Source organism: Chlorocebus sabaeus, chromosome X (assembly GCF_047675955.1).
Source record: "Chlorocebus sabaeus isolate Y175 chromosome X, mChlSab1.0.hap1, whole genome shotgun sequence".
Lineage (NCBI taxonomy): Eukaryota > Metazoa > Chordata > Mammalia > Primates > Cercopithecidae > Chlorocebus > Chlorocebus sabaeus.
The window spans coordinates 128,300,012-128,327,451 of NC_132933.1; the positions used below are offsets into that span (position 1 = coordinate 128,300,012).

At 39.8% G+C, this 27,440-nt stretch overlaps 1 protein-coding gene and 1 pseudogene across 1 annotated transcript in view; both read right to left on the reverse strand.

The window, feature by feature from the left end:
* Positions 1 to 27,440, reverse strand: part of PDK3 (pyruvate dehydrogenase kinase 3) — an 85,891-nt gene that overhangs the window by 12,697 nt on the left and 45,754 nt on the right. The window contains exons 6-11 of the mRNA XM_007991314.3: positions 18,218 to 18,295; positions 13,207 to 13,283; positions 11,804 to 11,905; positions 11,294 to 11,404; positions 7,759 to 7,872; positions 5,312 to 5,451 (exon numbers count right to left, since the gene is read on the reverse strand). Coding sequence (XP_007989505.1) covers positions 5,312 to 5,451; positions 7,759 to 7,872; positions 11,294 to 11,404; positions 11,804 to 11,905; positions 13,207 to 13,283; positions 18,218 to 18,295 — 622 coding nt within the window. The remainder of the gene's footprint in view (positions 1 to 5,311; positions 5,452 to 7,758; positions 7,873 to 11,293; positions 11,405 to 11,803; positions 11,906 to 13,206; positions 13,284 to 18,217; positions 18,296 to 27,440) is intronic.
* Positions 23,415 to 26,508, reverse strand: LOC119619995 (small nuclear ribonucleoprotein E-like; annotated as a pseudogene).

A 27,440-nucleotide genomic window follows, 5' to 3' on the forward strand; every position in this document is an offset into this window, starting at 1 on the left:
ACATTCTATTTGACTTACATACAGATTGAAAATGGAATCAACAGAAATTGGTATGATCCAGGTATTTCAAGCTGATTTAGCTTAAACTTGGCTGGGAATAGTGAGAGTATGTATGTTTGTGTCCACAAACCAAACTTCTCTAAGCTTCATCATTTGAGATGAGTGGCCAGTCCAGCAATATTGTATAGCAGTCCACCATGACACTTCCATAGAAAAAAATAAACATCCATATGGATATCATTTATAACACTTGTCAGAGAAGACCAATGCTACTAAATGGTACAATATTGCAAAGCTATATAAACTGTATTTGTATACAAATATCTTTCTGTTGCATTATGCTAAAGTTGTTAAAAAAATCAAGGTTTTCAGAGTAATAAGAAATATATACAATTAAAATATATTGGGGAGAAACATTACAGTGTTAAAATAGAATAAAATATCAATATGAACTTATGATTTAAAATATATTTTAAATATAGCTATATTTTATAGCTCTGTCCAGGAAAAGGGCCTAGAAAAGGTATAACAAGCATTCTCAATTCTCAGATTAGCATCTCTAATACTGATTAAAAAGAAATAGGGCTGGTCGCCGTGGCTTATGCCTGTAATCTCAACACTTTGGGAGGCTGAGGCAGGCAGATCACCTGAGGTCAGGAGTTCGAGACCAGTCTGGCCAACATGGTGAAACCCCATCTCTACTAAAAATACAACAACAACAAAAAAGTGGCCAGACGTGGTGGCTCATGCCTGTAGTCCCTGCTACTTGGGAGGCTGAGACACAAGAATCGCTTGAACCCAGGAGGCGGAGGCTGCAGTGAGCTGAGATTGAGCCACTGCACTCCAACCTGGGTGACAGAGTGTGACTCTGTCTCAAAAAAAAAAAAAAAAAAAAAAAAGAAACAAGACTCCTTGGGGGAGAATAGTTGATTCCAGGACACGGGCACAGAAGGTATAAGATGAACCTAAGATATCATCTCGGGCAAGAAACGCTTTCAAGGCAATAGAACACAAAGGATCCAGCTGGAAATAGCTCTCATTGGCCAAAGGTATGTCAATTCAAGCATCAAAAAGGAAAATGACTGTTACATACAATAACATGGATGAATCTCACATAAAGCCAGACACAAAAGGGTATAGACTATGTGTTCCTTTTAAGTTCAAGAAGAGAACCTATGGTGACAGAGTTAGAAAAGTAATTATATGGTGGAGGAGGGAGGGAGAAGTGTTAGACTAGAAAGGAGTCTTTGGGGGTAGAGGAAATATAGATGTAAAAAAAAAAAGTTGTAAACTTAAGATGTGTGCACTTTACTATTACTACATGTTATGCTTCAATAAAATAAGTGCCAATTAAAACATATCAAAGTAACAAAATCTATAATAATACTAAAAAAGACAAAGCCATAAACTCATTTGTTACCATTTAAGGTAGCTTTTAACATATTTCTCTTACCTGGAAAATTGGTAACTTGAAGGGAATTTAATTGTCCCTTTAAATGTAAAAGGAAGGAGTTAAACACTTATCAGAGGAACTGTACTTCAAAATACCTAAATGGCCTTATTTGATGAGGAAGAGCTTTACTTTATAGGAGAATAACTGACAAAGGAATCATTTTTTTAAACATCCTTTTATAAACCCAAATAAAATTACTGTATTAATTTTAACACAGGCCGAAATGATCAATTGGGGTAAAAGCCATTAGGTTACAGCTGATGGGTAAGTATACATTTGCATAGTGCCAAAATAACACCACACAGATTATTTTCTAGTGAAAAGGGGAAAAATAACTATAACTCAGAGGGATCAGACAGCCATCACCTAAACTATGCTCAATCATAACATCACTAATGGTGGGTCATGAGATGTCATGGGTCTCATAGTGTAATTCTGCAACAGTGCTTATGGATATTCTAGCAAAAAATGTTCCATTAGCTCTTTCTTTTTTTTTTTTTTTTTTTTTTCCGAGACGGAGTTTTGCTCTGCCACCCAGGCTGGAGCGCAGTGGCCGGATCTCAGCTCACTGCAAGCTCCGCCTCCCGGGTTCATGCCATTCTCCTGCCTCAGCCTCCCGAGTAGCTGGGACTACAGGCGCCCGCCACCTCGCCCGGCTAGTTTTTTGTATTTTTCAGTAGAGACGAGGTTTCACCGTATCAGCCAGGATGGTCTCGATCTCCTGACCTCGTGATCCGCCCGTCTCGGCCTCCCAAAGTGCTGGGATTACAGGCTTGAGCCACCGCGCCCGGCCCCATTAGCTCTTTCTTTCTTTCCTTCCCTTCCTTCCTTCCTTCCTTCCTTCCTTCCTTCCTTCCTTCCTTCCTTAGCTCTTTCTTTCTTTCCTTCTCTCCCTTCCTTCCTTCCTTCCTTCCTTCCTTCCTTCCTTCCTTCCTTCTTTCTCTTTCTTTCTTTCTTTCTTTCTTTCTTTCTTTCTTTCTTTCTTTCTTTCTTTCTTTCTTCTTTCTTTCTTTCTCTTTTCTTTCTCTTTCTTTTTCTTTCTTTCTTCTTTCTTTTTTTTTTTTTTTGACAGAGTCTCACTCTGTCACCCAGGCTGGGGTGCAGTGGCACATTCTCAGCTCACTGCAACCTCTGCCTCCTGGCTTCAAGTGATTCTCATTCCTCAGCCACCTGAGTAGCTGGGATTACAGGCGTGCACCACCACGCCTGGCTAATTTTGTATTTTTAGTAGAGACAGGGTTTTGCCATGTTGTCCAGGCTGGTCTCGAACTCCTGACCTCAAGTGATCTGCCCACCTCGGTCCCCCAAAGTGCTAGGATTACAGGCATGAGCCACCACACCCAGCCGCCATTAGCTTGTAATGAACTCCCAATTTATAGAAAATACAGGGAATGGGGAATAAGCTAAATGACATTTCAAAGAAGAAATTAAACAAATCAAGGTAGGATACTTTTTCAGGACAACTGGCATGGTCTCTCAATAACGAAATGCAACCTAAGTATCCATCAACAGATGAATGGATAAAGAAAATGTGATGTGTATGTGTGTATATATATATGTGTGTGTATACACATATATACACAGACACACATACAATGGAGTACTATTTAGCCATAAAAAAGAATGAAATCCAGTCATTCGCAACAACATGGATAGAACTAGAAGTCATTATGCTAAGTAAAATGAGCCAGGCGCAAAAACATAAACTTCACATGTTCTCACTTATTTGTGGAATCTAAAATTCAAAGTAATTGAAGTCATGGACACAGTGAGTAGAAGAATGGTTACCAGAGGTTGGGAAGGGTAGTGGGAGGGTTGAGGAGAAGTGGGGATGGTCAATGGGTACAAAAAAATAGAAAGAATGAAAAAGACCTACTATTTGATAGCATAATAGGGTGACTACAGTCAACAATAACTTAATTGTATATTTTGAAATAACTTAGAGAATGTAATTGGATTGTTTGTAACTCAAAGGATAAATGCTTGAGGGGATGGACGCCCCATTCTCCATGACGTGCTTATTTCACGTTGCATGCCTGTATCACAACATCTCACGTACCCCAGAAATATATACACCTACTATGTACCCACAAAACTTTTTTTAATTAAAAGACAATAACAACAACTTGAGACTACCCAGATGTGTTATCTGGTCCTGGAATAGATCTCGGTTTAGACAAATCAGGTGAATGATTATTGGCATGGAAAGATGGGATGGTTAAATGAAACAAAAGCAGGTTGTAAAACAGTATGAATAGTGTAATCTCATTTGCAAACCAATACATATATACACAAATGGCAAAATGTCTGGAAGAACATACAGAAGCTATAGCAGTGGCAATCTCTGGGTTTTGGGAACACAGAGGTCTCTCTTTTTTGGCTTACTTATATCTTCTATTTTTTCTTTTCTTTCTTTTTTTTTGAGATGGAGTCTAGCTCTATTACCCAGGCTGGAGTGCAGTAGTACTATCTTGGCTCACTGCAACCTCCATCTCCTGGGTTCAAGCAATTCTCCTGCTTCAGCCTCCCAAGTCGTTGGAATTACAGGCACATGCCACCACACCCAGCTAATTTTTGTATTTTTAGTAGAGACCGAGTTTCCCCATATTGGCCAGGCTGGTCTTGAACTCCTGACTTCAAGTGATCCATCCACCTCAGCCTCTCAAAGTGCTGGGATTACTGGCATGAGCCACTGCGCCCAGACAACGTTTTCTTATTTTTTTATAATGCACATATACTGCTTTTTTGTTAATACAGGATTATTTTAAGTTAAATGAAGCAGAACCCTACTGTTGCTAGTAGAGTTGAAGCTTAAGGGTAGGTAGTCAGAAGAAAACTACAGATTATTTTCCTTATTACCATAAAACAGTGAAACTTCTTCTGTGATTGATAACTTTTCCTTTATAATGTTTAAATTTTTTATTGTGATAAGCTACACATAACATAGAACTTACCATCCTTTTCTTGTTTGAGACACGGTCTTGTTCTGTCCCCGAGGCAGGTGTGCAGTGGTGCAAATCATAGCTCACTACAGCCTGGAAGTCCTGGGCTCAAGTGATCCTCCCGCCTCAGCCTCCTGAGTAGCTAGGACTACAGACACACACCACCACACCTGGCTAATTTTACCTTTTTAAATTTTTTGCTGAGACGGGGTCTCACTATGTTGCCTAGGCTGGTCTCGAACTCCTGGCTTCAAGAGATCATCCAGCCTCAGCCTCCCAAAGTGTTGGGATTACAGGCGTGAGCCACCGCACCCAGCCCAGAACTTACCATCTTAACCATTGCTACACGTACAGTTCAGTGGCATTGAGTACATTCACGCTGTCGTGCAAGCATCACCAGCATCCATCTCCGGAAGCTTTTCATCTTTCCACCTGAAACTCTGTACCCATGAAACAATGGCTCCCCATTCCCTCTTCCTCGCTAGCACCTGGCAGCCTCCCTTCAACTTTGTGTCTCTGCATCTGACTACTCTAGGTACCCCACATAAGTGGAATCAGAGTATTTGTCCTTTTATGTCTGGCTTACTTCACTTAGCATAATGACTTCAAGATTCACCCACGTTGTAGCACCTATCAGAATGTCCTTCCTTTTTAAGGCCGAATATTATTCCATTGCATGAACTGATCACCTTTTATCTTGACTGATCATTTTAACTTATTTTTCATTTTCAATCTATAACGTTTATGATGACAAACTGCAAATTTAATTGCTTTTTAAATAAAATTCATGGCAGGCCAAATCCCTGCTTGTTGTTGTGAATACCTCTACAGTGCAAGAATTCCTGGAACAGTGAGTGGGACACCTTTACTCAGACAAATCAGATACTTTGTAATGGAAATCAAAGCGGTATATTACTGTTTCGCTTTGTATTTTGAAGCATCCCTGGGTTCACTGCTGGGATTGCTCCAATCGTCGGCTTCAGGCGTGGTCTTGTAATGGCGCCATGCAGACTTATTAAAAACTGGAAGTCTCTCAAATGACTCACTTGAAAGAGCCTATTGGAGAAACAAAAATATACATCAAAGGTCCACAGTGTCATTTTCTCAAGTGAAATAGTAACCCAAATTTTATTATGTAAAACATCAGAAACCTTAATACATATTTTCAAAATGATATTAAAAATACACCTTAGTAGTTTACTTAGACTGGCCAGGAAAACATTAAACCTTTTTTAAAGGAATGAAAACATTTGCTCATTCAAAATCAGAACTGAAATACACATGACCAGAACAAAACATATTTTAATTCAGCTCATACTGCTTTGATCAACTATTTTTACTATACCTGGTGATTGGTCTCACAAAAGGCCCAGGAAGAAATAAAGTCTCATGCATCCCAGGTTTATAAACACACACCATCAAGTGATATTAAATATCACATTACTTAGAGGCATGGGCATCTAAGATAAATACTCCCAATAACTGGTTAAATTCTGGTGTCACATACACAGGTTGAGTATCCCTTTGAAATGCCTGGGAACAGGCCCAACACAGTGGCTCACACCTGTAATCCCAGCACTTTGGGAGGCTGAAGCAGGTGGATCACCTGAGGTTAGGAGTTAGAAACCAGCCTGGCCAACATGGTGAAACCCTGTCTCTACTAAAAATACAAAAAAATTAGCCGGGTGTGGTGGCGTGCACCTGTAATCCCAGCTACTCAGGAGGCTGAGGCAGGAGCACAGCTTGAACCCAGGAGGCGGAGGTTGCAGTGAGCCGAGATGGCGGTACTGCACTCCAGCCTGGGTGACAGAGCGAGACTCCGTCAAGAAAAGAGAGGAGAGGAGAGGGGAGGGGAGGGGAGGGGAGGGGAGGGAAGAGGAGAGAAGAGAAAAGAGAAGAGGAAAGAAAAGAAAAGAGAGAAAAGAGAAAAGAGAAGAAAATAAAAGAGAAGAAGAGAAAAGAAAAGAAAAGAAAAAAGAAAAGATAAGAAAAGAAAAGAAGGAAGGAAAGAAGGAAAGAAGGAAGGAAAGAAAGAAAGAAATGCTTGGGACCAGAAGTAGTTCTGATTTTTTCTGATTTTGGAATATTTGCATTGTGCTTACCTGTTAAGCATCCCTAATCTGAAAATCTGAAATCTGGAGTGCTCCAATAAGCATTTCCTTTAAGCTTGACCTTTGAGCAAGCATCACATTGGCGCTCAAAAAGTTCCAGATTTTCAAGCATTTTGGATGGCAGATTCTTGGGTTAGGGATGCTTGACCCGCAGTAGCATGTTATGCCACTGTTTAAAAGGATGAGCCAGTTCTACATAAACTGTTCTGGAAAGATCTCCAAGACAGATTGGAAAGTAAAAGAAATAAGAAGGTGCTGAAATTTCATTTATGTGGGAAAAATTCTATTTTTCCCATATTTATAAACGTAGAATCAACTCTAGGAGGAACCATAAGACGCTAAGACCTGTGGTGATCTCTGCTGAAGAGAACTGGTGGTTTAGGGCCAGTGGGAGGAGAGACTAATTTTTCCTTTTGCAGCTTTTAAATTTTTATTATGTGTCTATATTACCTATTCAAAAAAATGTTACAAATATTCTAGAGTTTAGAAATAAAAGTCCAATTACCACCAATGAATAAGAAAGACAGTGTTACAGAGAAGTTTGTTATGAAATGAACCTTTTATCTAACCATATTATGATTACTGAATTCTTGTAACTTTGGGAAAGCCAGTGAGTTTTTAAAACCAAAGACCAAAATACTTCGGTTTATGAAAATCGACCTCCTTTTAGATCAGATCTTTCAACAGGCATGCAGTTTTTTAAGTCACAATTTAAAATTACGGTTTTAAAAATCAGCATTTTAATTTTTTTTTTCTCTTTTGAGACGGAGTCTCATTCTATCGCCCAGGCTAGAGTACAGCGGCACCATCTTAGCTCACTGCAACCTCTGCCTCGCAGGTTCAAGTGACTCTCCTGCCTCAGCCTCCTGAGAAGCTTGGACTAGACGCGTGCACCACCACACCAGCTAATTTTTTGTATTTTTAGTAGACATGGGGTTTCACCATGTTGGCCAGGCTGGTCTCGAACTACTGACCTCAGGTGATCTGCCCACCTCAGCCTCCCAAAGTGCTGGGATTACAGGCATGTGCCACCGTGCCTGGCCAAAATCAGTATTTTAATTTCTATACCTCCACGTTTCATATTTTGCTATACCTGAGCATAGAATCAAGGGTGAGGCATAACATGGTTTTCATGGGTAAGTGAAGTAAATCTGAGATGAATCTAAGAGACGATCGCTATTCTCAATCAGCGATTAGAACTTAAAGCTTTAAAAAGCAAAGATGCCTCATACTAACAAATAAAATGCAGTACCTTCAAATAAATGACAGCATCAGTACCCACTCCTTCCATGGAATACAGTTTCAGATCTCCTTGAAAATATCTAGCATACAGACGGGAAATTGGCAAACCATAACCAAATCCAGCCTATTGAGAAAAGAAAATTAATACAGTGAGACATGCACAAATGCTAATACATTTTATATGATGACCATTCAGAGAAGGTTAAAATAAATTCTTGATTCAGATTTAAATCAAAGAAATTACTGACTCAACCTTTACAATGATGTATATCCTCTTCTATGGCAAACAACCTCTTTATTTTCACCCTGCAAAAACATGTCTTATATGTTTGGATAATAATAAAAATATTCTATTTTTTGACTAATACTTTTTTAACATTTAAAAGCAAAGTTTTGTCATTTTTAAAAAGCACATTCCAAGGCTGGGCACGGTGGCTCACACCTGTAATCCCAGCACTTTGGAAGGCTGAGGCAGGTAGATCACTTGAGGTCAGGAATTCGTGACCAGCCTGGCCAACATGGCGAAACCCCATCTCTACTACAAAAATTAGCTGGGCGAGGTGGTGGGAGACTGTAGTCCCAGCTACTCAGGAGGCTGAGGCAGGAGAATCGCTTGAACCTGGGAGGTGGAGGTTGCAGCGAGCTGAGATGGCGCCACTGCACTCCAGCCTGGGTGACAGAGCGAGACTCCATCTCCACAAAAGAAAAAAAAAAAAAAAAAAGCACATTCCAAATCAAGAGGAATGTGACCTGATGACAAAACTAAACCACATCATTTCAATGTCCCATGATCAGATTTCCCTGCTCTTAGAAGTGAAAATCAATAGCGCAGTGCTGAGTGCAAATCTACAAGTAACAAGATGAGAACACGGAAAGGAAAACAATTATCTGAGAGGCAACTTCTAAGGTTCCGGGAATGTGAGAATATTTTGGTATATTATAGCTCAGATATTTTTAGAGATTAAAAAAATTTTCAGTACCCTCCTATATCTCTATGTCATGGAACTCTGACTGTCAATAACAGGTGTTCAGGGAGAAAAAAAAAGGTCTCAGGTATGGACAAGAACAATACGAATCGAAACTAAATGTAATATCGTTTGCGGTGGCAGTGGGGCAGGGTGTGGAAGGAGATATTTTAACACCAAGCTTCCTCACTTCTGGTTAAATCTATGAACAAGGTTAAGGAAGGAGGGCAGGGGATCATGTGCATAGAGTCACATGGACCTTAGACTCAGATAGACCCAAGTTGAAATCCACTTTCTGTGTGACTCTGAGCAGTTTGCTCAACCTCTTTGAGACCGATTTTTCATCTGAATATATGATTAAAAAAAAAACTGACCTCAGAGCTGCTATAAGGATTAAATAATATAACAAGTATCAAATCTTGGCACAGTGCTTACCACAGTAAAACTAAATAAATCGAAGCTGGTACTCTAGCTACTGGGAGCAGCAATTTTATGAAGTTACATGGATTTCTGCCCTTTTCTAACATCTCTCCTTGATACCTTCTCTCAGGGTAGCGTCTAACTGAAAGGGCAGAGGGTAAAAGAACATACTCCATTATTTGAGGGCTTTAGGACTTGCTGAATATGGCCAGTAGTGAAGATGAGATATCTATAGTAGTGACTCAGGTAACCACAGCAAAGAAACTAGCTCACTCTAGGAAGAGATGTGAGGAAATCTGCCTTCTATGCTCAAGCAAGGCCCAGAGCCTGCCCTCAGGTCCAACACAGAACAGGCGAGAGCTCCGAGGCCAATGCAGATGTGAGTGTAAGCCCAGACTCCCAGAGTGCAGAGGAGGGGTCTGGACCTCGGATTGGCTGAGGTTCGGGAAAGGTTTCCCAGAGGGTCAAAGCGTCAGCAGGAGTTCGCTGGGTGGATATTCTCACAACAGAAATGCATGTGTAAAGGCACAGAGGTGTAAAAGTGCAAGTTGCTCAATGAGGAAATTATGTTTTCTAGTAGTACATATCCATGTGCCCACTTTAAAGCTGAGGAGAGTTTCTTTTTCTTTTTTTTTGAGGCAGAGTCTCGCTCTGTCGCCCAGGCTGGAGTGCAGTGGCATAATCTTGGCTCACTGCAACCTCCACCTCCCAGGTTCAAGCAATTCTTGTGCCTCAGCCTCTTGAGTAGCTGGGATTACAAGTGTGCGCCACTGCTCCTGACTATTTTCATGTCTTTTTAGTAGAGACTGGGTTTCACCATGTTGGCCAGGCTGGTCTCGAACTCCTGACCTCAAGTGATCCACCCACCTGGGCCTCCCAAAGTGCTAGGATTACAGGCCAGTTTCTTAACTGGGAGAGCCACTAGCAGAAGCATTTCTTCAAAAGGAAAGGCCACATAGTACACTGGAAAGAACACAGACATGGCCAGCACCAGCTCTGCAGTTAATTAGTTCAATGACTTTGGGCAAGGTCATTTCCTCATTTCCTCATCTATACAATGGGAGTGTGCGTGCTTAATTTTTAAAGGTCTCTTACAAGTCCCCAGTTCCTCAAGATGCTATTTTAAGACCTGAAAGAGACAATCTATATTTCTTTTAAACAACTGGGGAAGGTGCTAGATTTGTTTGTGCTGCCTTTTTTCCTTTTGATGTGTATTTAAGTGCATGCCAGAGCCTAGTCGAGGCAATGCCTCTCAAACGTGATCTTTCATGAATTTTCTCGAATCCTATATAAATGATTTCCTGTTTCCAACATGCTGAGTTAACAAACTCTGTCTCAAATAAAGGATGCAAAGTGTTTGATTTTATTCATACAAATAAAATATAATCTTATGTGCTTATCAGTCAGGTAGGACTTTAAAATGAAACTTAATTTATACCCTGAACCATTTTGCAGACTGATAGATATGTTGCTGTGTTTAATGACAAAGGGTTCAATTGTTGTTTGTCAATTAGAAACACTCAGCAGGGGAAGCAAGTGTGGCCCTACCAGGATCTAAATGCTACCATGGTAACCAGAGGCTTTTCTCACTGCCTTAATAGGGCTGAAGGTTATTTCCAGAGTGAGACAGAAAGGGCTCTGAAAACGCATACACCACCTATGTGTTTCATGCTAATGTTATTTAATATAAAAATTTAATGTTTCCATAATTTAACATTTTAATTATATAAACAAATTTGACAGTGGAGATTCCAAGGCACTAGGTGATTCGCGCCTCTGTGGTATGCACGCCAGAGTGTGCAGGACCAAGCGGCAGCTATGCATTCAGTACTGTCCCTTTGCTCACCCACTGGTAACTTCTACCCCTTCCAAGGGTAGCACAAAGTGGAAAATGGTGCTCCAGTAGCAGTCTTACCACGATGAGGTACTTTTTCTCTGTATTTGGGAGTGAGGCACTCAGCTCGGAGTGTTTCTTAGAGATAAATCAGAGAGGAAATAGAAGTACAAAGAAAGTAGCCAAGGCAAAAAATTCCCCCTCCTCCAAACCGCAACATTCTAAATCAACTACACTAATGTGACAACCTGGGGAGAGAGGCAGCTCCCTCTGAGCCCCTCCCCGTGTTTACGATCTTTCCTTCAGCAGCAGTTTGAGATGCTTACCAAAGGGGCAGCTCTGGTAGGCTCCAGGCTGGGTCTAGGAGCAGTCGAATACATGTAGTTAAAAAGACGATCTATTTTTCGAAGTGGGACACCACCGCCTAGGTCACTGATCTGCAATGTACAAAATGTTAACAATCAAAACAAAGAAGTTGATCTATACTTAGTAGGAGGCAATGGGTTCATTAAATAAAGTACATAGCAGATTACTCTAAAATGTACAAGGAGTTTGAATCCCCAGTGACACGTGGTTCCTTTGTGAACAGTGTAAAGCAAAGGTGGCCGAATGGTACAGTAGGATCCAACAGGCTTGGTGTTGAGGTCTTGTTCAACTCCATGAATAACATGGTTCTAATGAAGTTTAAATAAGGTAACTTAAGCCAAGGATCTAGCATAGAACTTACAAATAGGACACTCAATAAATGTCAATTTTCTTCCCTCTGATTTTTCAATGTCTAGATACTATTAAATCACAACTGATAATTAAAGTATACATGCACATAAAACAGTTACCTTAATGGATAAGTCTTCTTTACCCAAAGTAACAAGGGTTTTAACAGCGGGGTAGCCCTCTTTTCTGTCTTCATAGAGTTCGACTGTCGCTCTCATTGAGTTCTAAAATAATAAGATCTTTTTGTTAATCATACTGCCGAATCACAAACCACAATTTTTAAAGAGAAAGAAGTGCAAGATGACCTATACCCAACAACCCTTTTTTGGGGCAAATATTAGTTGGATTTTTATGGCACTTTCCCTCTAAAGAGCTTAGCTAAACGTGCTCAAATCAAGGAAAAATTTCCTGACACTTTGTTTTTCACCTAGTTTTAGCCTCATCCAACATGCTAAATATTTATTTTTCTCTCCTTCTTCTTCTTCTTCTCTTTTTTTTTTTTTTTTTTTTTTTTTTTTTGCTTTACGGTATTTAAATTATTCAACTCAATCCAGAGGAATGTTTTTATCGCATGTAATGAGGCTATGCAGAGGCTCATTTGTGTACTTTAAATCCTATTTATCAGTCTGCATTTATAGAGCACCTTTTCTCTAAAGGAGGCAGAAAAACTGAAAGGATGCATGCTTCCCACAAAAATTAATCAAAGTAGAAGAAATATTGGTTAAAAAGAAATTCTGAAAAAGCCACAGCTGCTGAAGAGAAAGTTCACAATTGAATGCCCATTTCAACCTTAAAGCATTACATCAGTAACACTCTAATTTTTGGAAGCAAATCAGCATAACTGATTTTTCAGGTGTTCAATTTAGTGTTTCACGCATTGGAAGAAATGAAATTTTAGCTCAAATGCCTTGTGCCTGTAATACTGCTACTGTAAATGTCATTAGCTACTGATTAACAAAAGCAACAGCTTAAGTTGCAGAGTCTAAAGAATTTGGTGGGGTGGTGGGGGCTGGTTCTTTTGGTCCAGCTCATCTACATCTTTCTCTGCCTCTCTTGGATCTTCTGAATTGATTCAAATATTTTATAAAAGGGTTGCAGGATCTCTCAGGATTGGAACAACCACTAATGTACCAGTGTGGTTAATTTTCAGAAGCATAAATATGTATAAACATATTTTTATTTTGATCAGGCTACCACCAATAAAGCCTTTGCCAGGTTTGGAAACTAAAAAGCATCTCTAATCTCATAACTAAAGAAAAAAACAGTATGGATTTTACATAAAATCACTAAAGTGCAATTAAGCTTCAAAATCGATATGTACTAATATTCATGAAAACTATACTGTACACAGCAATTTTTCATCTCACAGTGTACAAATTATAAAACCCACAGGATATCAGAAATAGAATTTTTAAAATGGTTATGCAAAACCTTTTTCTTATGCTAATCTAATGAATCCATTATGCTCTGAATCAAAGTAATTTAAAATGAAGACTTCTTTCCATGTTTTTAAAATTCCACTTACCTTGAACAACTCAAATAGCATATGAAACAGATGTGAGGGCACATAAACCACCTGAATAGGTTTGTCTGGCGCTTTGGCTGAAAACAGAGACAAAACCATCAATCAATAAGGACCCAAACTAGGAGAAACTCAAGAATGATGTTTGCACTCTATTTTCCAAGTGTGTAAAATAGAGCTCTATAAAAGGCTAACTTGGGTTTCCACCTCTAAAGGCAGGGCTGAGCAAAAGCATATGCTTTGGAATCAAACAAACCTGGGGTGAAACCCCGTTCCTTCACTTACCAGCTATGTGACCTTGGATAAATCACTCAATCTCTTTGAAACTTTGTTGAGCAGAATTGGAATATTATCACCTATGCCATAACATCCTGAGTATTACAGAAGGCCAGACAGATATCACTGGGTGTTTTTCAAATTGGGGGCTACCTTCTGCCACTGACCCCAGGGGGAATTCCACGGGGAATGTGGAGCAACAGGGAAAATAAACAAAGGGCTGGTGAACTGGACTAAATGGCAGTGTTCAATTTTGTTAAATTATGACAAACAAGACATCTTATAGCATAGAATGTAAGGTTCACGTAACTTTTTCTCAAGCAGCTAGCAGATAAACCCCTAGAGACCTACGATTTTTTCCCCTTGCACCATGGATCGTCTGAAGAAAATCTGAGAAACACCAAAACCCGAGTCAAGCACTAAGAAGAGTGTGGGATACAGAGTAGATGTGCTCAAAAATATAGTCCTTCCTCCTCCTCATGACCCAAAATCACTTAAGAGATTGAAACTACATGAACTCTCTCAGGTAGAATGCTGTCATTTCGACCAGCTACTTCCTCTAATAAAGTAATTAACAATAATATAAATTAGAGTTCACATTTGCTTGATTCTTAGCAGTCTACAAAGAGCTTTCACATACATTATTCAATTGACTCCTCCTGACATTTCCTGGCTCCTAGCAGGGTGGTGGTGTTTAGCGGCATGGAAACAGGCTTTGGGAAGTCTGTGTGACTTGCCCATAGTCCCAGAAGTGGCACCGAAACTGGACACCTGAACCAAGAGCTTTTGATTCTAATCCTGAACTCTTCAAAGAGCAATTATTTTTATTTTTATGTATTTATTTTTTGAGACAGAGTCTTGCTCTGTTGCCCAGGCTGGAGTGCAGTGGCGCCATCTCGGCTCACTGCAACCTCCACCTCCCGGGTTCAAGCGATTATCCTGTCTCAGCCTCCTGAGTGGCTGGGATTACAGGTGTGCGCTGCCACTCCTGGTTAATTTTTGTATTTTTAGTAGAGACGGGGTTTCCCCATGTTGGACAGGCTGGTCTCGAACTCCTGACCTCAGGTGTTCGCCCACCTCGGCCTCCCAAAGTGCTGGGATTGCAGGCGTGAGCCATTGCGCCTGGCTCCTTTATTGTCATTTTAATGGGGCTCGAGGAACAAGCTGGGTGCTCAGTTTATCTTGTACCAAATGGCATCATTAGTTACATAAACAGCCTTATGAATTCAACATTTTCACCCCAAATCTCAAGAAAAGGCAAACGCCTTTTATATAGTGGGGTTTTTTTTTGTTTTGTTTTGTTTTGTTTTTTCAGTTTAAACAACATTCTCTAGGAGCCATCTAAAGGCTTGCTCAATTACTTGCACTTTTCTTTGGGAACATTATAGTTTAGATTTCTTTCCTTCCTTTTAAAACCATGTCAGATGTTTTTGTCCATGACTCTTTCCTAGTTCTGGGTCTCGAGGCTAGCTGTTAAGTAGTAGATGCTTAATAGATGTTTGCTGACTTATAAATAAGTAGAATATGAATTTTCCATCTAAGGGCACATTTTTAAAAGTCAATTAAAAAAATGGCCTAGGTTTGTCATGTTCAAGACTCCAGAAATAATAAAGTCTCTATTTTGTACAATCATTGCTCCAAATGCCATTAGTTGAAACAGCATTTAAGAAATACCATTAGATATAAGGAATTTTATTTCCAGACAGTTCTCCTTCCAAAATAAAAAAGCATCCACTTAAGGTGTTCAGGATCAACCTCCAACCTGCATCTCCAACATAGAACTTGTTAAGGCAAAAGCACATTCCTTAATCATGTTCACAGAGAGCTCTAGCATTAAGAAATTATACATAAAAATAATCACTACACTACCCAAAGCAACATAAAGCTAGAGACTACCTAGAAACACCAGCATTCATTTATCTTAGTGATAGGACAAGGGGCTTCAGAACATGATTGAAAGGGGGCTTCTGTAATTTGTGAAACAATGCCAAAAAGAGTCGGAAAGCTCCTCTCCTGGTGGGAGAGCTGCCCAGCATGACAGCCTCAGTGGGGACGGAATGTGCTGACATGGCTGGCACTTGGGAATCAGCAAGAATAGGCCTGCTGCTTTGGCCTTTAGAATGAGGGAGGCTGCCACTCACGCAAAAGAGCAATTTGTTACTACCCGTGGATGTGAGGTCAGCTCCGGCCTAGTCCGTATGAAGAGAGAGAGAGAATATTAAGATGGTTCTCATCAGGAACACTCCAGACAAGCCCCCTTGGTCCTGGTAGTGTATTTATTCAATGGGGATATGACTCTTCTCAGAGAACTCAAGAGACCTTGAAAGCAGCTTTGACTTCATGCCTTCTAGTCAAATGGAGGGGCCATGTCCTTCAACAGCAGCCTGAACTCCTTTCACAGTTTAATCTCATTATAAGAGAAATACATTTTTAATGTACTTCTGAGGGGGAATTTGGTTTATCTTTTTTTTTTTTTTTTTTTTTTGAGACAGGGTCTTGCTCTGTCACCCAGGCTGGAATGCAGTCATGTGATCTCAGCTCACTGCAGCCTCTTACCTCCTGGGCTCAAACGATCCTCCCACTTCAGCCTCCTGAGTAGCTGGGATTACAGACACATGCCACTATGCCCAGCTAATTTTTCTATTTTGTGTAGAGACAAGGTTTTGCTATCTTGCCCAGGCTGGTCTCGAACTCCTGGGCTCAAGAGATTCTCCTGCCTCAGCCACCCAAAGTGCTGGGATTACAGGTGTGAGCCACCATGCCTGGCCTGGTTTATCTTTAATTGTAAATGCTCACACCCTGTCATTCCACATCTAGGAATCCAACCTTTCATATGTTCACAAATTTTTCCACCCTCCCCACCTCTCACACTCTTTCATAGCTCATTATATGGAATATAGGAAAACCGGAAATCCTAAATGTATACCCATAGGAAAATAGTTAAATAAATTATGGTAAGCTACACTATGGATAATCTCTAAATGAGATTAATACTTGCAAAGGTCTTCAAGGTGAAGTGAAAAACACGTTATAAATAGGGTTAAAGCTATACATGCTTTATGCAAAAACCAAAACTCTGTATGGGACTGAGAAAGTAGTGGGGGATTTCCCTTTTCACTCACATTTCTGTATTTGTATTTTTGTGATGAGCATGTCTCTTCCATAATTTACAAATAAAAAATAAAAGGAATATGTAAATAAATATGCAATCATATGATGAACATAAAAATCATCTGTAACCCCATTACCCAGAGAGCTGCTATTTGTATTTTGGTAGTATAAATCCTTCAAAATATTTTCGAATGAACTTCCACTATTATAAACTTTTATAGCCTGTATTTTTAAAAAACATCTCAATTTTTCCCATACATTATTCGTTTAAAGCATCATTTTTAAGGGCTGCATAGTATTCTAAATTATAGGTGTACCACAATTCAGTTAAACAATGCTCTATTGTGGAAAACTTGGGTTGTTTTCTAACTTTATAAGAAAACTACTGTGATCATCAATCTTGTACATAAATCTGTGCATCTCTATTTTCATATATTTTTGTTTGTTTTTTGAGATGGGGTTTCACTCTATTGCCGAGGGTGGAGTGCTATGGCACTATCTCAGCTCACTGCAACCTCCGCCTCCCGGGTTCAAGTGATTCTCCTGCCTCAGCCTCCCAAGCAGCTGAGAATACAAGCATGTGCTACCACGCCTGGCTAATTTTTGTATTTTTTGTAGAGATGGGGTTTCGCCATGTCACTTGGGCTGGTCTTAAACTCCTGGACTCAAGAGATCCACCCACTTTGGCCTCCCAAAGTACTGGGATTACAGGCATGAACCACCGTGTCCAGCCTCTATTTTCTTATAATAAATGTTCGGAAGTTTAATTTACTGGACCAAAGAATATGACCATTATTAACTTATTTACTGGGCCAAACAGAAAGAACATTGTTGGCATTTTTTAGAAAGGGTATACCACTTTAAGCTTATACAAGAAATATATGTGCTGGTGAGAAAGTATTTTTGTGGGCACAAATTCAAAGCATTAAAATGTTTTAATCACTGTCATTTTGAAAGACAAAAATGGCATTTCTGGCCGGGCGCGGTGGCTCACGACCGTAATCCCAGCACTTTGGGAGGCCGAGGCGGGTGGATCACCTGAGGTCAGGAGCTCAAGACCAGCCTGGCCAACATGGTGAAACCTCGTCTCTACTAAAAATACAAAAATTAGCCAGGCATGGTGGCAGGCACCTGTAATCCCAGCTACTCAGGGGCCTGAGGCAGGAGAATCACTTGAACCTGGAAGGCAGAGGCTGCAGTGAGCTGAGATCACACCACTGTACTCCAGCCTGGGCAGCAGAGTGAGACTCCTTCTCAAAAAAAAAAAAAAAAAAAAAAAAGGCATTTGTCTGTGTTTTTGTTTGTACTTCCTTGATTAGTGAAGTTAAACACTTTTCCATATGTTTATTGACTGTTTGCATTTGTTACTTTGAGAAGAGCCTATTTATACCTTTGTACATACTCTACCTTGATTACTTCTGTTCCAAGAATTCTGGGGTCTAACACATTACACATTCCTGTATAAACACTCCTTACAATAATATATCTGATTGACCAAAGGCACAGAAAGTTTACAAAATATATAAGAAAATGAAAAAATTTTGGATCTCACTGAAATATGGCTTAGGTATAAAGAGCTTCTTAGTCAGCTTTTTTGAATGTAAGGTTAAAATTAGTTTTCTTTTACCATTGAATTCTTCAACTTCCAGCTCTGGAGCTACCAGGTAATACTGTTCACACAGCATCTTGGCTGTTTCATATGCATCTACAAGAAAAGGAAAAAGTTTAGCTGCTGCACTAATAACATATAGGCACAAGCATGTATGTGTGTGTGTGTGTGCATGCATGTGCATGTATATATCTATAGGTATATAAGATAAAGAAACTGTCTAAACAGATGGATGTAGAATTAATCAACTACAACCTTTTACAAAATATCCTTTTGTGGCTTTAATAGAATTACCATGACTAAAACAAAAGTTCTCTTTTCTATTTTTTCCAAGACAGCGTCTCACTCTGTCGCCTAGGCTAGAGTACAGTGGTGTGATCATAGCTCACTGCAGGCTCGAACTACTGGGCTCAAGCAGTCCTCCCACCTCAGCCTCCCAAGTAGCTGGCCTTACAGGCACATGCCACCATGCCCAGCTAATCTCTCTTTTCTTAAAGGATTTTTTTGTTTGTTTGTTTTTTGAGACAGTCTCACTCTGTTGCCCAGGCTGGAAAGCAGTGGTGCCATATCGCCTCACTGCAACCTCCGTGTCCCAGGCTCAAGCGATTCTCCTGCCTCAGCCTCCCGAGTAGCTGGGATTACAGGCGGATGGCACCACGTCCGGCTAATTTTTGTATTTTTAGTAGAGATGAGGTTTCACTATGTTGGCCAGGCTGGTCTCGAACTCCTGACCTCAGGTGATCCACCCACTTTGGCCTCCCAAAAGTGCTGGGATTACAGGCATGAGCCACCATGCCTGGCTTTCTTTTCTTAAAGTTTTAATGACCATAACAATGGCAACATACTAGAATATTGGCAATTCAGCTAGCTCTATACCAAACACGTATTGTTTAACTTATAACTATTACCAGAAGATATTTTTCATGAAAATTTAGGAACTCAAGACTATACTTTCCAAGCACCATGCAACCTGACTAAATTGTAGCAAAATAATATTTGTCATGATCTTAAAAATAATAATGCCAACAGTCTTGTGATTTGCCAGAGTTATTTGTAAGTGAAACCTCAGTAAGTATTTGCTGAATGAATGGATTTCCATGAGCCACACAATTTAAATTACTGGAGATGCCACTATCACTTTAAAAGGTCCTTTCAATTAGTTAAAGGTAACAGGCTGGGGCTGATATTTATCAAAGTCTGAGGAGCAACAGTTCACTTTTTAAAGGATAAAATAAAAGACATATGGTAAGAAGATCAGAGCCATTACAGAAATAGCTGGAAGACAGAACTCAGGAGATTCAAAGATGGGGAGCAAATTTAGAAAGCAAAGGTGCATTACAAGACATTGGATACTGCATGTATGCCTTTTCCCTCGAACTGTAAACAATCTGAGGTCAGTGTTTGTGTCTTAACACTTGTTTTATAACTTGCATAGAACTTCGTATAGTGCCTATGTAGATGGTCAACAAACAGTCCTTGAGCCACGTGCAGTGGCTCACGCCTGTAAACCCAGGACTTTGGGAGGCCGAGGTGGGCTGATCACTTGAGGCCGGGAGTTCAAGACCAGCCAGGCCAACATGGTGAAACCCCGTCTCTACTAAAAATACAAAAATTAGCCATGCATGGTGGTGAGTGTCTGTAATCCCAGCTAGTTGGGAGGCTAGTTGGGAGGCTGAGGCAGGAGAATTGCTTGAACCCAGGAGGTAGAGGTTGCAGTGAGCCGAGATCATGCCACCGCACTCCAGCCTGGGGGTCAGAGTGAGACTCCATCTCAAAATAAAAAAAAATAAATAAAAATAAATTAAAAATTTTTTAAAAACCTTGGTTTGATAAATTTTAAACCTTTTGGTAATTTACTTTTAAAAAATCTTTATTGGAGATAATTATTATACCATACAATTCACTCATTGAAAGTAAAGTTTACTTTTAAAAAATCTTTATCGGAGATAATTCTTATACCATACAATTCACTCACTGAAAGTAAAGTGTACACAAGGCCGGGCGCAGTGGCTCACACCTGTAATCCCAGCACTTTGGGAGGCCGAGGCAGGGGGATCACTTGAGGTCAGGAGTTCAAGACCAGCCTGGTCAACATGGTGACACCCCTTCTCTACTAAAAATACAAAAATTAGCCAGGCATGGTGGCGGGTGCCTGTAGTCCTAGCTACTCAGGAGGTTGAGGCAGGAGAACTACTTGGACCCGGGAGGCAGAGGTTGCAGTGAGCCAAGATCACGCCACTGCATTCCAGCCTGGGTAACAGAGTGAGACTCCATCTCAAAAAAAAAAAAAAAGTACATACAACTCAGTGGTTTTTAGTATATAGTCAGAGCTGTGCATTAATCACTATAATCAAGTTTACATTTTCATCACTACCAAAAGAAGTTCCAAACCCGCTGGCAGTTACTCCCCTCCACCCAGCCCTAGGCAACCATGGATCTACTTTGTCTCTATAGATTTGCTATTCTGGACTTTTTACATAAACGGAATAATATGCGGTCTTCTGTGACTGGCTTCTTCCACCAGCATGTTTTCAAGCATCATCTACATCATAGCATGTATCAGAACCTCATTTCTTTTTATTGCTATATTATATTCCATTGTGCAAGTATACCATATTTTCTTTATCCATTCATCAGCTGGTAGACATCTGGGTTGTTTCCACTTTTTGGCTATTATGAATAGTGCTGCTATGAACCTTCATGTCCAAACATTTGTGTGAACATATGCCTTCATTTCTCTTGGGTATATACCTAGGAGTAGAAAATTGCTGCTTCGTGGGTGCATTTGGAATGTTCTCAACAGGATTATCAGCTCTTTGGAGACAGGCTCTTATTTCCTTTATATTCCCCACATCAATACTGTGCAAAAGTAGATATTGTGCTTGTTTAATATTCAAGAAGTGAGAAAAAGAAGGAAGGAAGGAAAGGGGGAAAAGTAAGCCCTACAGAATGTTAATGTTAAAAATTGACATTATTAACCTACAATAATACAAAGATAAGATTAGGGTATGTTCAGACTATAAATTTTGGTTCATTGACTTCATATTGCTACCAAATTAAATTTTTATCTATTATTTGACCTCAGAGTAAGAATTCTGATTCTTTCACTAAACTTTTAGAATTAAATCCCTATAAAGAACCAAAGATAGAGATATTAAAATAACTCAGACAAGGTGAAATAATGAGGGACAGCAAAAAGGAAACAGCAGTAAGAAGAGAAAAAAAATGTTTCAAAGAGTTGGTCAGTATGAAAATAGACACTTAAGTAGGATTGAATTTCAACCCTGAAAAAGAAAGAAAGTTAAAAATTTTGAATTATACTAAATTTACAAGTGTTTTCCTAGGCTATAATAAACCTTATCAAATATCTCTAAAGTACTTTTGTCAAAAGAAGAGAAATCAAGACTCACTCCTCTGGCTTAGCCTATGCCACCAAACAATGCTACATCTCCACCTAGTGACGTGAAAGCACAAAGTTGAACAGGAATTTCCAAGATCACAAACACTGAAACCTAAAAACGATCATTCATTATCCATACACAAAGCCAGCACATCTCCACAAAACAACTCCTCCAGGTATGTAATAAAGATGTTTAAACAGTGCTCTTCCATTCACTACCAAACAAAAATAATCTACACCCACTAAATGTCCTAATTTCTCATGGAATTCGCTTGCCCAGTAGCATGATTATGACAGCGTTGTTAAGAAAACGTGCTACACAAATTTAACATGTGAAAGACCAAGCCCGGACAGAAGCAGCCAACTCAAAACACAAAGACCCAGTACAGCTCCTAAAACCACGTGTGATTAAGAATTTTTAAAGCATCACTACAAAATATAGTGTATCAATGCTATAATTAAGAATTGCATGATGATCCTTGAAGAACTCAAGTCATCACAATGTAGACTCACACACACCAGCTAGCCAAAAGGGCATTAATGATATTATCTATATACTATGCATCTTTGTAAATTCCTTGGACACAATGCATGTTGCAATGCCTGGGACACAATACACACTTAGTGAGCATTTGTTAAATGGAATGATCCTCTGGCCCATGATTAAGTTCTCAACATGCAGTAAATTACATTGACAGGAGGTGTTCCTTTTGGTGAGACTGGGAATTAGAGGCCTAGAGTCATTCCCCAATCTAGCTGTGTGTGGGATTCGTTACCAGGTTTGAAAGAAAGAGTACAGATTATGAAAGGAACCCCTGGAAATTCTGAGGCAGTAGCTCTATGTTGAAGCCTGAGAGTCCACATTCTTAAAACTTAGCAGCTAATTTGGAAGAGAAGCTAGACCACTTCCCTGGAAAGTCAAGTCTGAGTCACACTAATTCTGCCACTCATCTCTCCTAGGACATGAATGCTTATGAGGTACTGGGGTGACAGCACTTATATACTCAAACAGGATATTTCTGTTTAAGTAAAATAATTTAACATAAAAATGAAAAAGCTTTAAGAAATCACCATCAAAACCAAAATTCAACTAATGGCTTGTAATTTACACTTAGAGTAAAATGCAAATTCTACTTACAATAAGCTTTCTAATCAAACTTTTCTATTTTTTAAATTTAGAAATCAAAATTTCAAAAAAGATAACTGCCAAATTATTTTATGTGCAATATACTGGAGCCAATATTTACCATCAATCTTTAGAAGAAAATATTAGAAAATTATTATTGCCTCTGAATATAAATGATATGCCTTATTTTAGGAATCTGTTTTCAAGGGTTTTAAGGTACTAATTATAAAATAATTAACAAAACTGTAGGTGTGGCTCATACATACTTCCCCAGGTTAAAATAACTAAACTGTAAATACATGAGACAAAATTTTTTTTTTTTTTGAGACAGAGTCTGGTTCTGTTCTGTTGCCCAGGCTGGAGTACAGTGGCGTGATCTCGGCTCACTGCAAGCTCCACCTCCCAGGTTCACATCATTCTCCTGCCTCAGCCTCCCAAGTAGCTGGGACTACAGGTGCCCGCCACCATGCCTGGCTAATTTTTTGTATTTTTAGTAGAGACAGGGTTTCACCTTGTTAGCCAGGATGGTCTTGGTCTCCTGACCTCGTGATCCACCTGCCTCGGCCTCCCAAAGTGCTGAGATTACAGGCGTGACCACCACGCCCGGCCAAGACTAAAATTTTAAAAGGCTGAGAACAGGGTGAAGGTTCACACAGAAATCAGCCCAACAGAACCAAACTAGCCATGAATCCGTTTTAATAAATAGCACACAGGAAAATTAAATAGATAATGGAGGTTGCTTTATCAGATTTTCCTATTCAAAATTCACCACAGAACTCTGTTATCAAATATTAATTAGCCTCTATCTTGAATACATGCAATCACTTGAGACAACAAATATGAGAGGCTGGACTAGGATGAATTTGAGTGACTGTTGAGAAAATCAAAATGAAGATGCCAAGATCCCTAACTTTGAGTCTAATAGAATACAGAAAATCATAAAGCTGAAGTTTAAGAAGCCACTGTCAGAAAAAGGTAAATGTAAATGACCAGAAAACATTAGAAAAGTGCTGATAGGCTGTTTTTAATTGTTTTATTTATATTTTTAATAAAAACAATCCCACAGCATTTATTGTCATCTGGTAATAATATATATGGATAAGGGAAACAATCTGAACAGACATTTTAGAACTATACTCCCAACAAAGGACACCTAAAAAAACAATTTCTCAACAGTTTCTCACTTCCTTGATCATTTCTGGTTAGAGACATTTTGTGGCAGAATATGATCTCCTTTAGCACGATCTGACCCAGGGGTTTTCTTGGCTTTGTTTCACAATGAATCTCTTCTGCATCATCTGATATGAGGTTCACAGACTCGTCAAAACCAATGATACGGCCCTCTATGAGCATATTCACTTGCTCATAGAGTCATACCTGAATCCGAGATCTATTTTGCAAGTATCTGAAGATGAAGGTAAGGCTGATGGGCTACATTCACCTTCTGCACTTTCTGGCCCTGGCCACAGTACACCACGGTGGAAGCCCACAAAGACAACAGTGACCTGCACTGCACCTTCTGGAATTGATATGCTGCCTTTTAGGAACACTTTCAAGTCTCAGAGAAATTCTAATAAGGCATGTCTATCATCATCCTTCCTATCCCAAACCCATCCTGAGTGGGATCCAACGGGGATTTTTTAAAGGAGTAGGCCCCCACATCTCACGTTCCAAACCACAGCAGACTGCGCAAATGGGAGCAGAACATCCAATGTAAGGGCAACCAATCTCCAGACTGATCAGAATCCTAAAACTTGTGATCATAGGGAAAAAAAAAAAGATAAGCTGAGTTAATTAAATTCATCTTTTGGGAATTTAGAATCAAGATCGTGGGCAAAAAGAGATAAGCTGAGTTAATTAAATGCATCTTTTGGGAATTTAGAATCAAGGCAGTTGGGGTGATCAGGCAGGGCAGAAGCCAAAAGGGTACACTGAGAATTATCATGAGATCTGTGAAGGACTAGAGTGCCCAACAAGATGCCACTGAGTCATCCAGTATACAGACAAAAACAGGTAAATGGAGCAGGCATGGAGAAAGGCGGAGAGGCCATGACTTGGCAACTCCAGTTGCAAAGATACACAGAAAACAACCTTGTTTTCTGTTTCCTAATTCCAATTTCTTTTTTTTTTTTTTTTCTGATAGAGTCTCACTCTGTCACCCAGGCTGGAGTGCAGTGGTGCAATCTCAGGTCACTGCAGCCTCCGCCTCCCGTGTTGAAGCAATTCTCCTGCCTCAGCCTCCAGAGTTGCTGGGATTACAGGCACATGCCACCATACCTGGCTAATTTTGGTATTTTTAGCAGAGACGGGATTTCACCACGTTGGCCAGGCTGATAATTCCAATTTCTATAGCTCCAACTGTAAAGTGCTTCCTGTCCTTGGATTATCATGGGACCTACCAGGTTCTTTTGATAAATCTTTCTTGAGCTAGCATGAGTGGGTCTCTGTTACTTGTAACCTGAAGAGCCCAAAGTGAGAGCACAAGACATTATTTCTGAACCAGAATAATGTCACGCGCTCTGAGGATACCATTTGTGTGCTATTATATTAAGCAATAATAGCATGTAGGAACAACACAGGCAACTTAGCATCACTGCGAGAATTGATTTTTATACCAAGTATTTAAGTATATACCTTTAAAATGATCTTACAGCAGGATTTTCCATTTTATTTCCTAGTTTCTTACAAAGAAAGGAGGGAAAAGGGTCACAATGGAAGGCACCTCCCAAAGGATAATAGGACCTGCTTTACAACACTAATTCTAGCATTCACTACCTGGAGTCTATAATTTGCAGATGTGTAAAAGTAGATATTAATGTGCTAAATAAGCAGCAAGGAGGCATGCTTCAGTGTTCTGCACATTCAATTAATGCTACGCAAGATGCACCCCATTTTTATACGTTGATACAACTGTCTAGTCAAAAATAAAAATGTTGTCTCTACTCTTCTACATAGTTTTCTGTAATCTGTCTCAAGAGATCTAAGGATGGGAGTGGGCTTAACACTACTTTGTTGTTGTTTGTTTGTCTGTTTGTTTGAGATGGAGTTTCACTCTTGTTGCCCAGGCTGGAGTGTAATGGTGTGATCTCGGCTCACTGCAACCTCCATCTCCCGGGTTCAAGCGATTCTCCTGCCTCAGCCTCCTGAGTAGCTGGGATTACAGGTGTCTGCCACCATGCCCATCTAACTTTTGTATTTTTAGTAGAGATGGGGTTTCACCATGTTGGCCAGGCTGGTCTCGAACTCCTGACTTCAGGTGATCCACCCCCCCCAGCCTCCCAAAGTGCTGGGATTACAGGTGTGAGCCACTGCACCTGACCAACATGTATTAAACCTATAAAACACACATGTGTGCACACAAAGAGGCTCACACACACATGCCCACACAGGGTCATTTAGGCTGGACATCCGACTATGCTTAAACCATGTAGGATCTTCACAGCTAAGAAAATCATTAGTAGGGCTGTCATTAAAACCCAGAGCCCTTACTCTTGCAACATCCAACTGCTTAAAACAAAAGGAAGGAAATAAAAGATTAGCTATAGAGATTCTGAGTTAGAAGATTAACTAAGAAATCTCAGAGGATAATGGAAGAAGGTAAAAAGCCAGGGTGAAAATACCAACTACTCTAAAAAGAGGAAGGCAATAGTAAGACTTCACTAAGAGTCAAAAGAGGCTGACATCCATTTCTTCCTTTCCTTGGCAACACTTGGCAGGGATTGGTAAGAAGAGCTGGTGAGGCCTGGGCCTCTTGAGACTTTCTGATGGTTGCTCCTGGGGCATTTGGGGAGGAGACTCCAGTGCCTTTTAGCTAGAAGACACAGAAGAAATTTCAGGCCTTTCAACCTTTGGTGCTCTGTGCCTTCTTTATTCTCTCTCAGTCTTACTTGGAGCTAGAAATAGCTTCTGCATAAGTATTTGATGCTCAAAAAATTAAGAGGAGGGTCCATAGGAAATGAAGCAGACAGTTCACTGGAGACATGTGCTTTGGTCTACAAGGAAAAAAGAGGCCTGCAGGTTTCCTTCTAGGTTGCCTAGCCCATTTGCCAGGGTAGAAAAAGTAACTGATATAAGGCCAATTCCCCACTGCGGAATAAAGGTTATGCACACTTGGCTGGAAAGACCATTTGAAAATACAGATAATGAGTATCACAGATTAAACACAGGAAGAACTCCAACAATATTGATGCAGACAGCAGGATAGAGGCTTCTACCATGGGGTAGTGAATTCAGCCAGGAAGGGTGTGTGTGATGGGCATTAGTGCTGGAGATAGAGAAATACACAAATACTATGGATTTCACGGAGACAAAGATTAGACACAATATTTGCAGCTGCACACCTATCTATAAATCTGATATGAGTTCAAATGTATAAAATAATGTTCTCACTAAATTATTAAAATGGGTAATTTTTATTCTCTTCTCTCTTTTCCCACATTTTCTGAACTTTCTTTGATGAGCACTTTTATTATTTTGGTCATATGGCAATAGTCTTCTTAACTGTCCCAACTGGGAAAAGGAGTTGGATGATTAACAGAAATGTTGGGTAAAGTGGGAAACCATAAAATTTGATTACTATCATAAACATTAACTTAAAATGCACATTTGAACATACAATTTATTTCTCTGTCAATATATTCATATAAGGCCTTTCCTTTGAATGTGGATCAGTCTGGGGTTCCAGTTTGTCTTTCTTGGATGAAGAACATCACTTA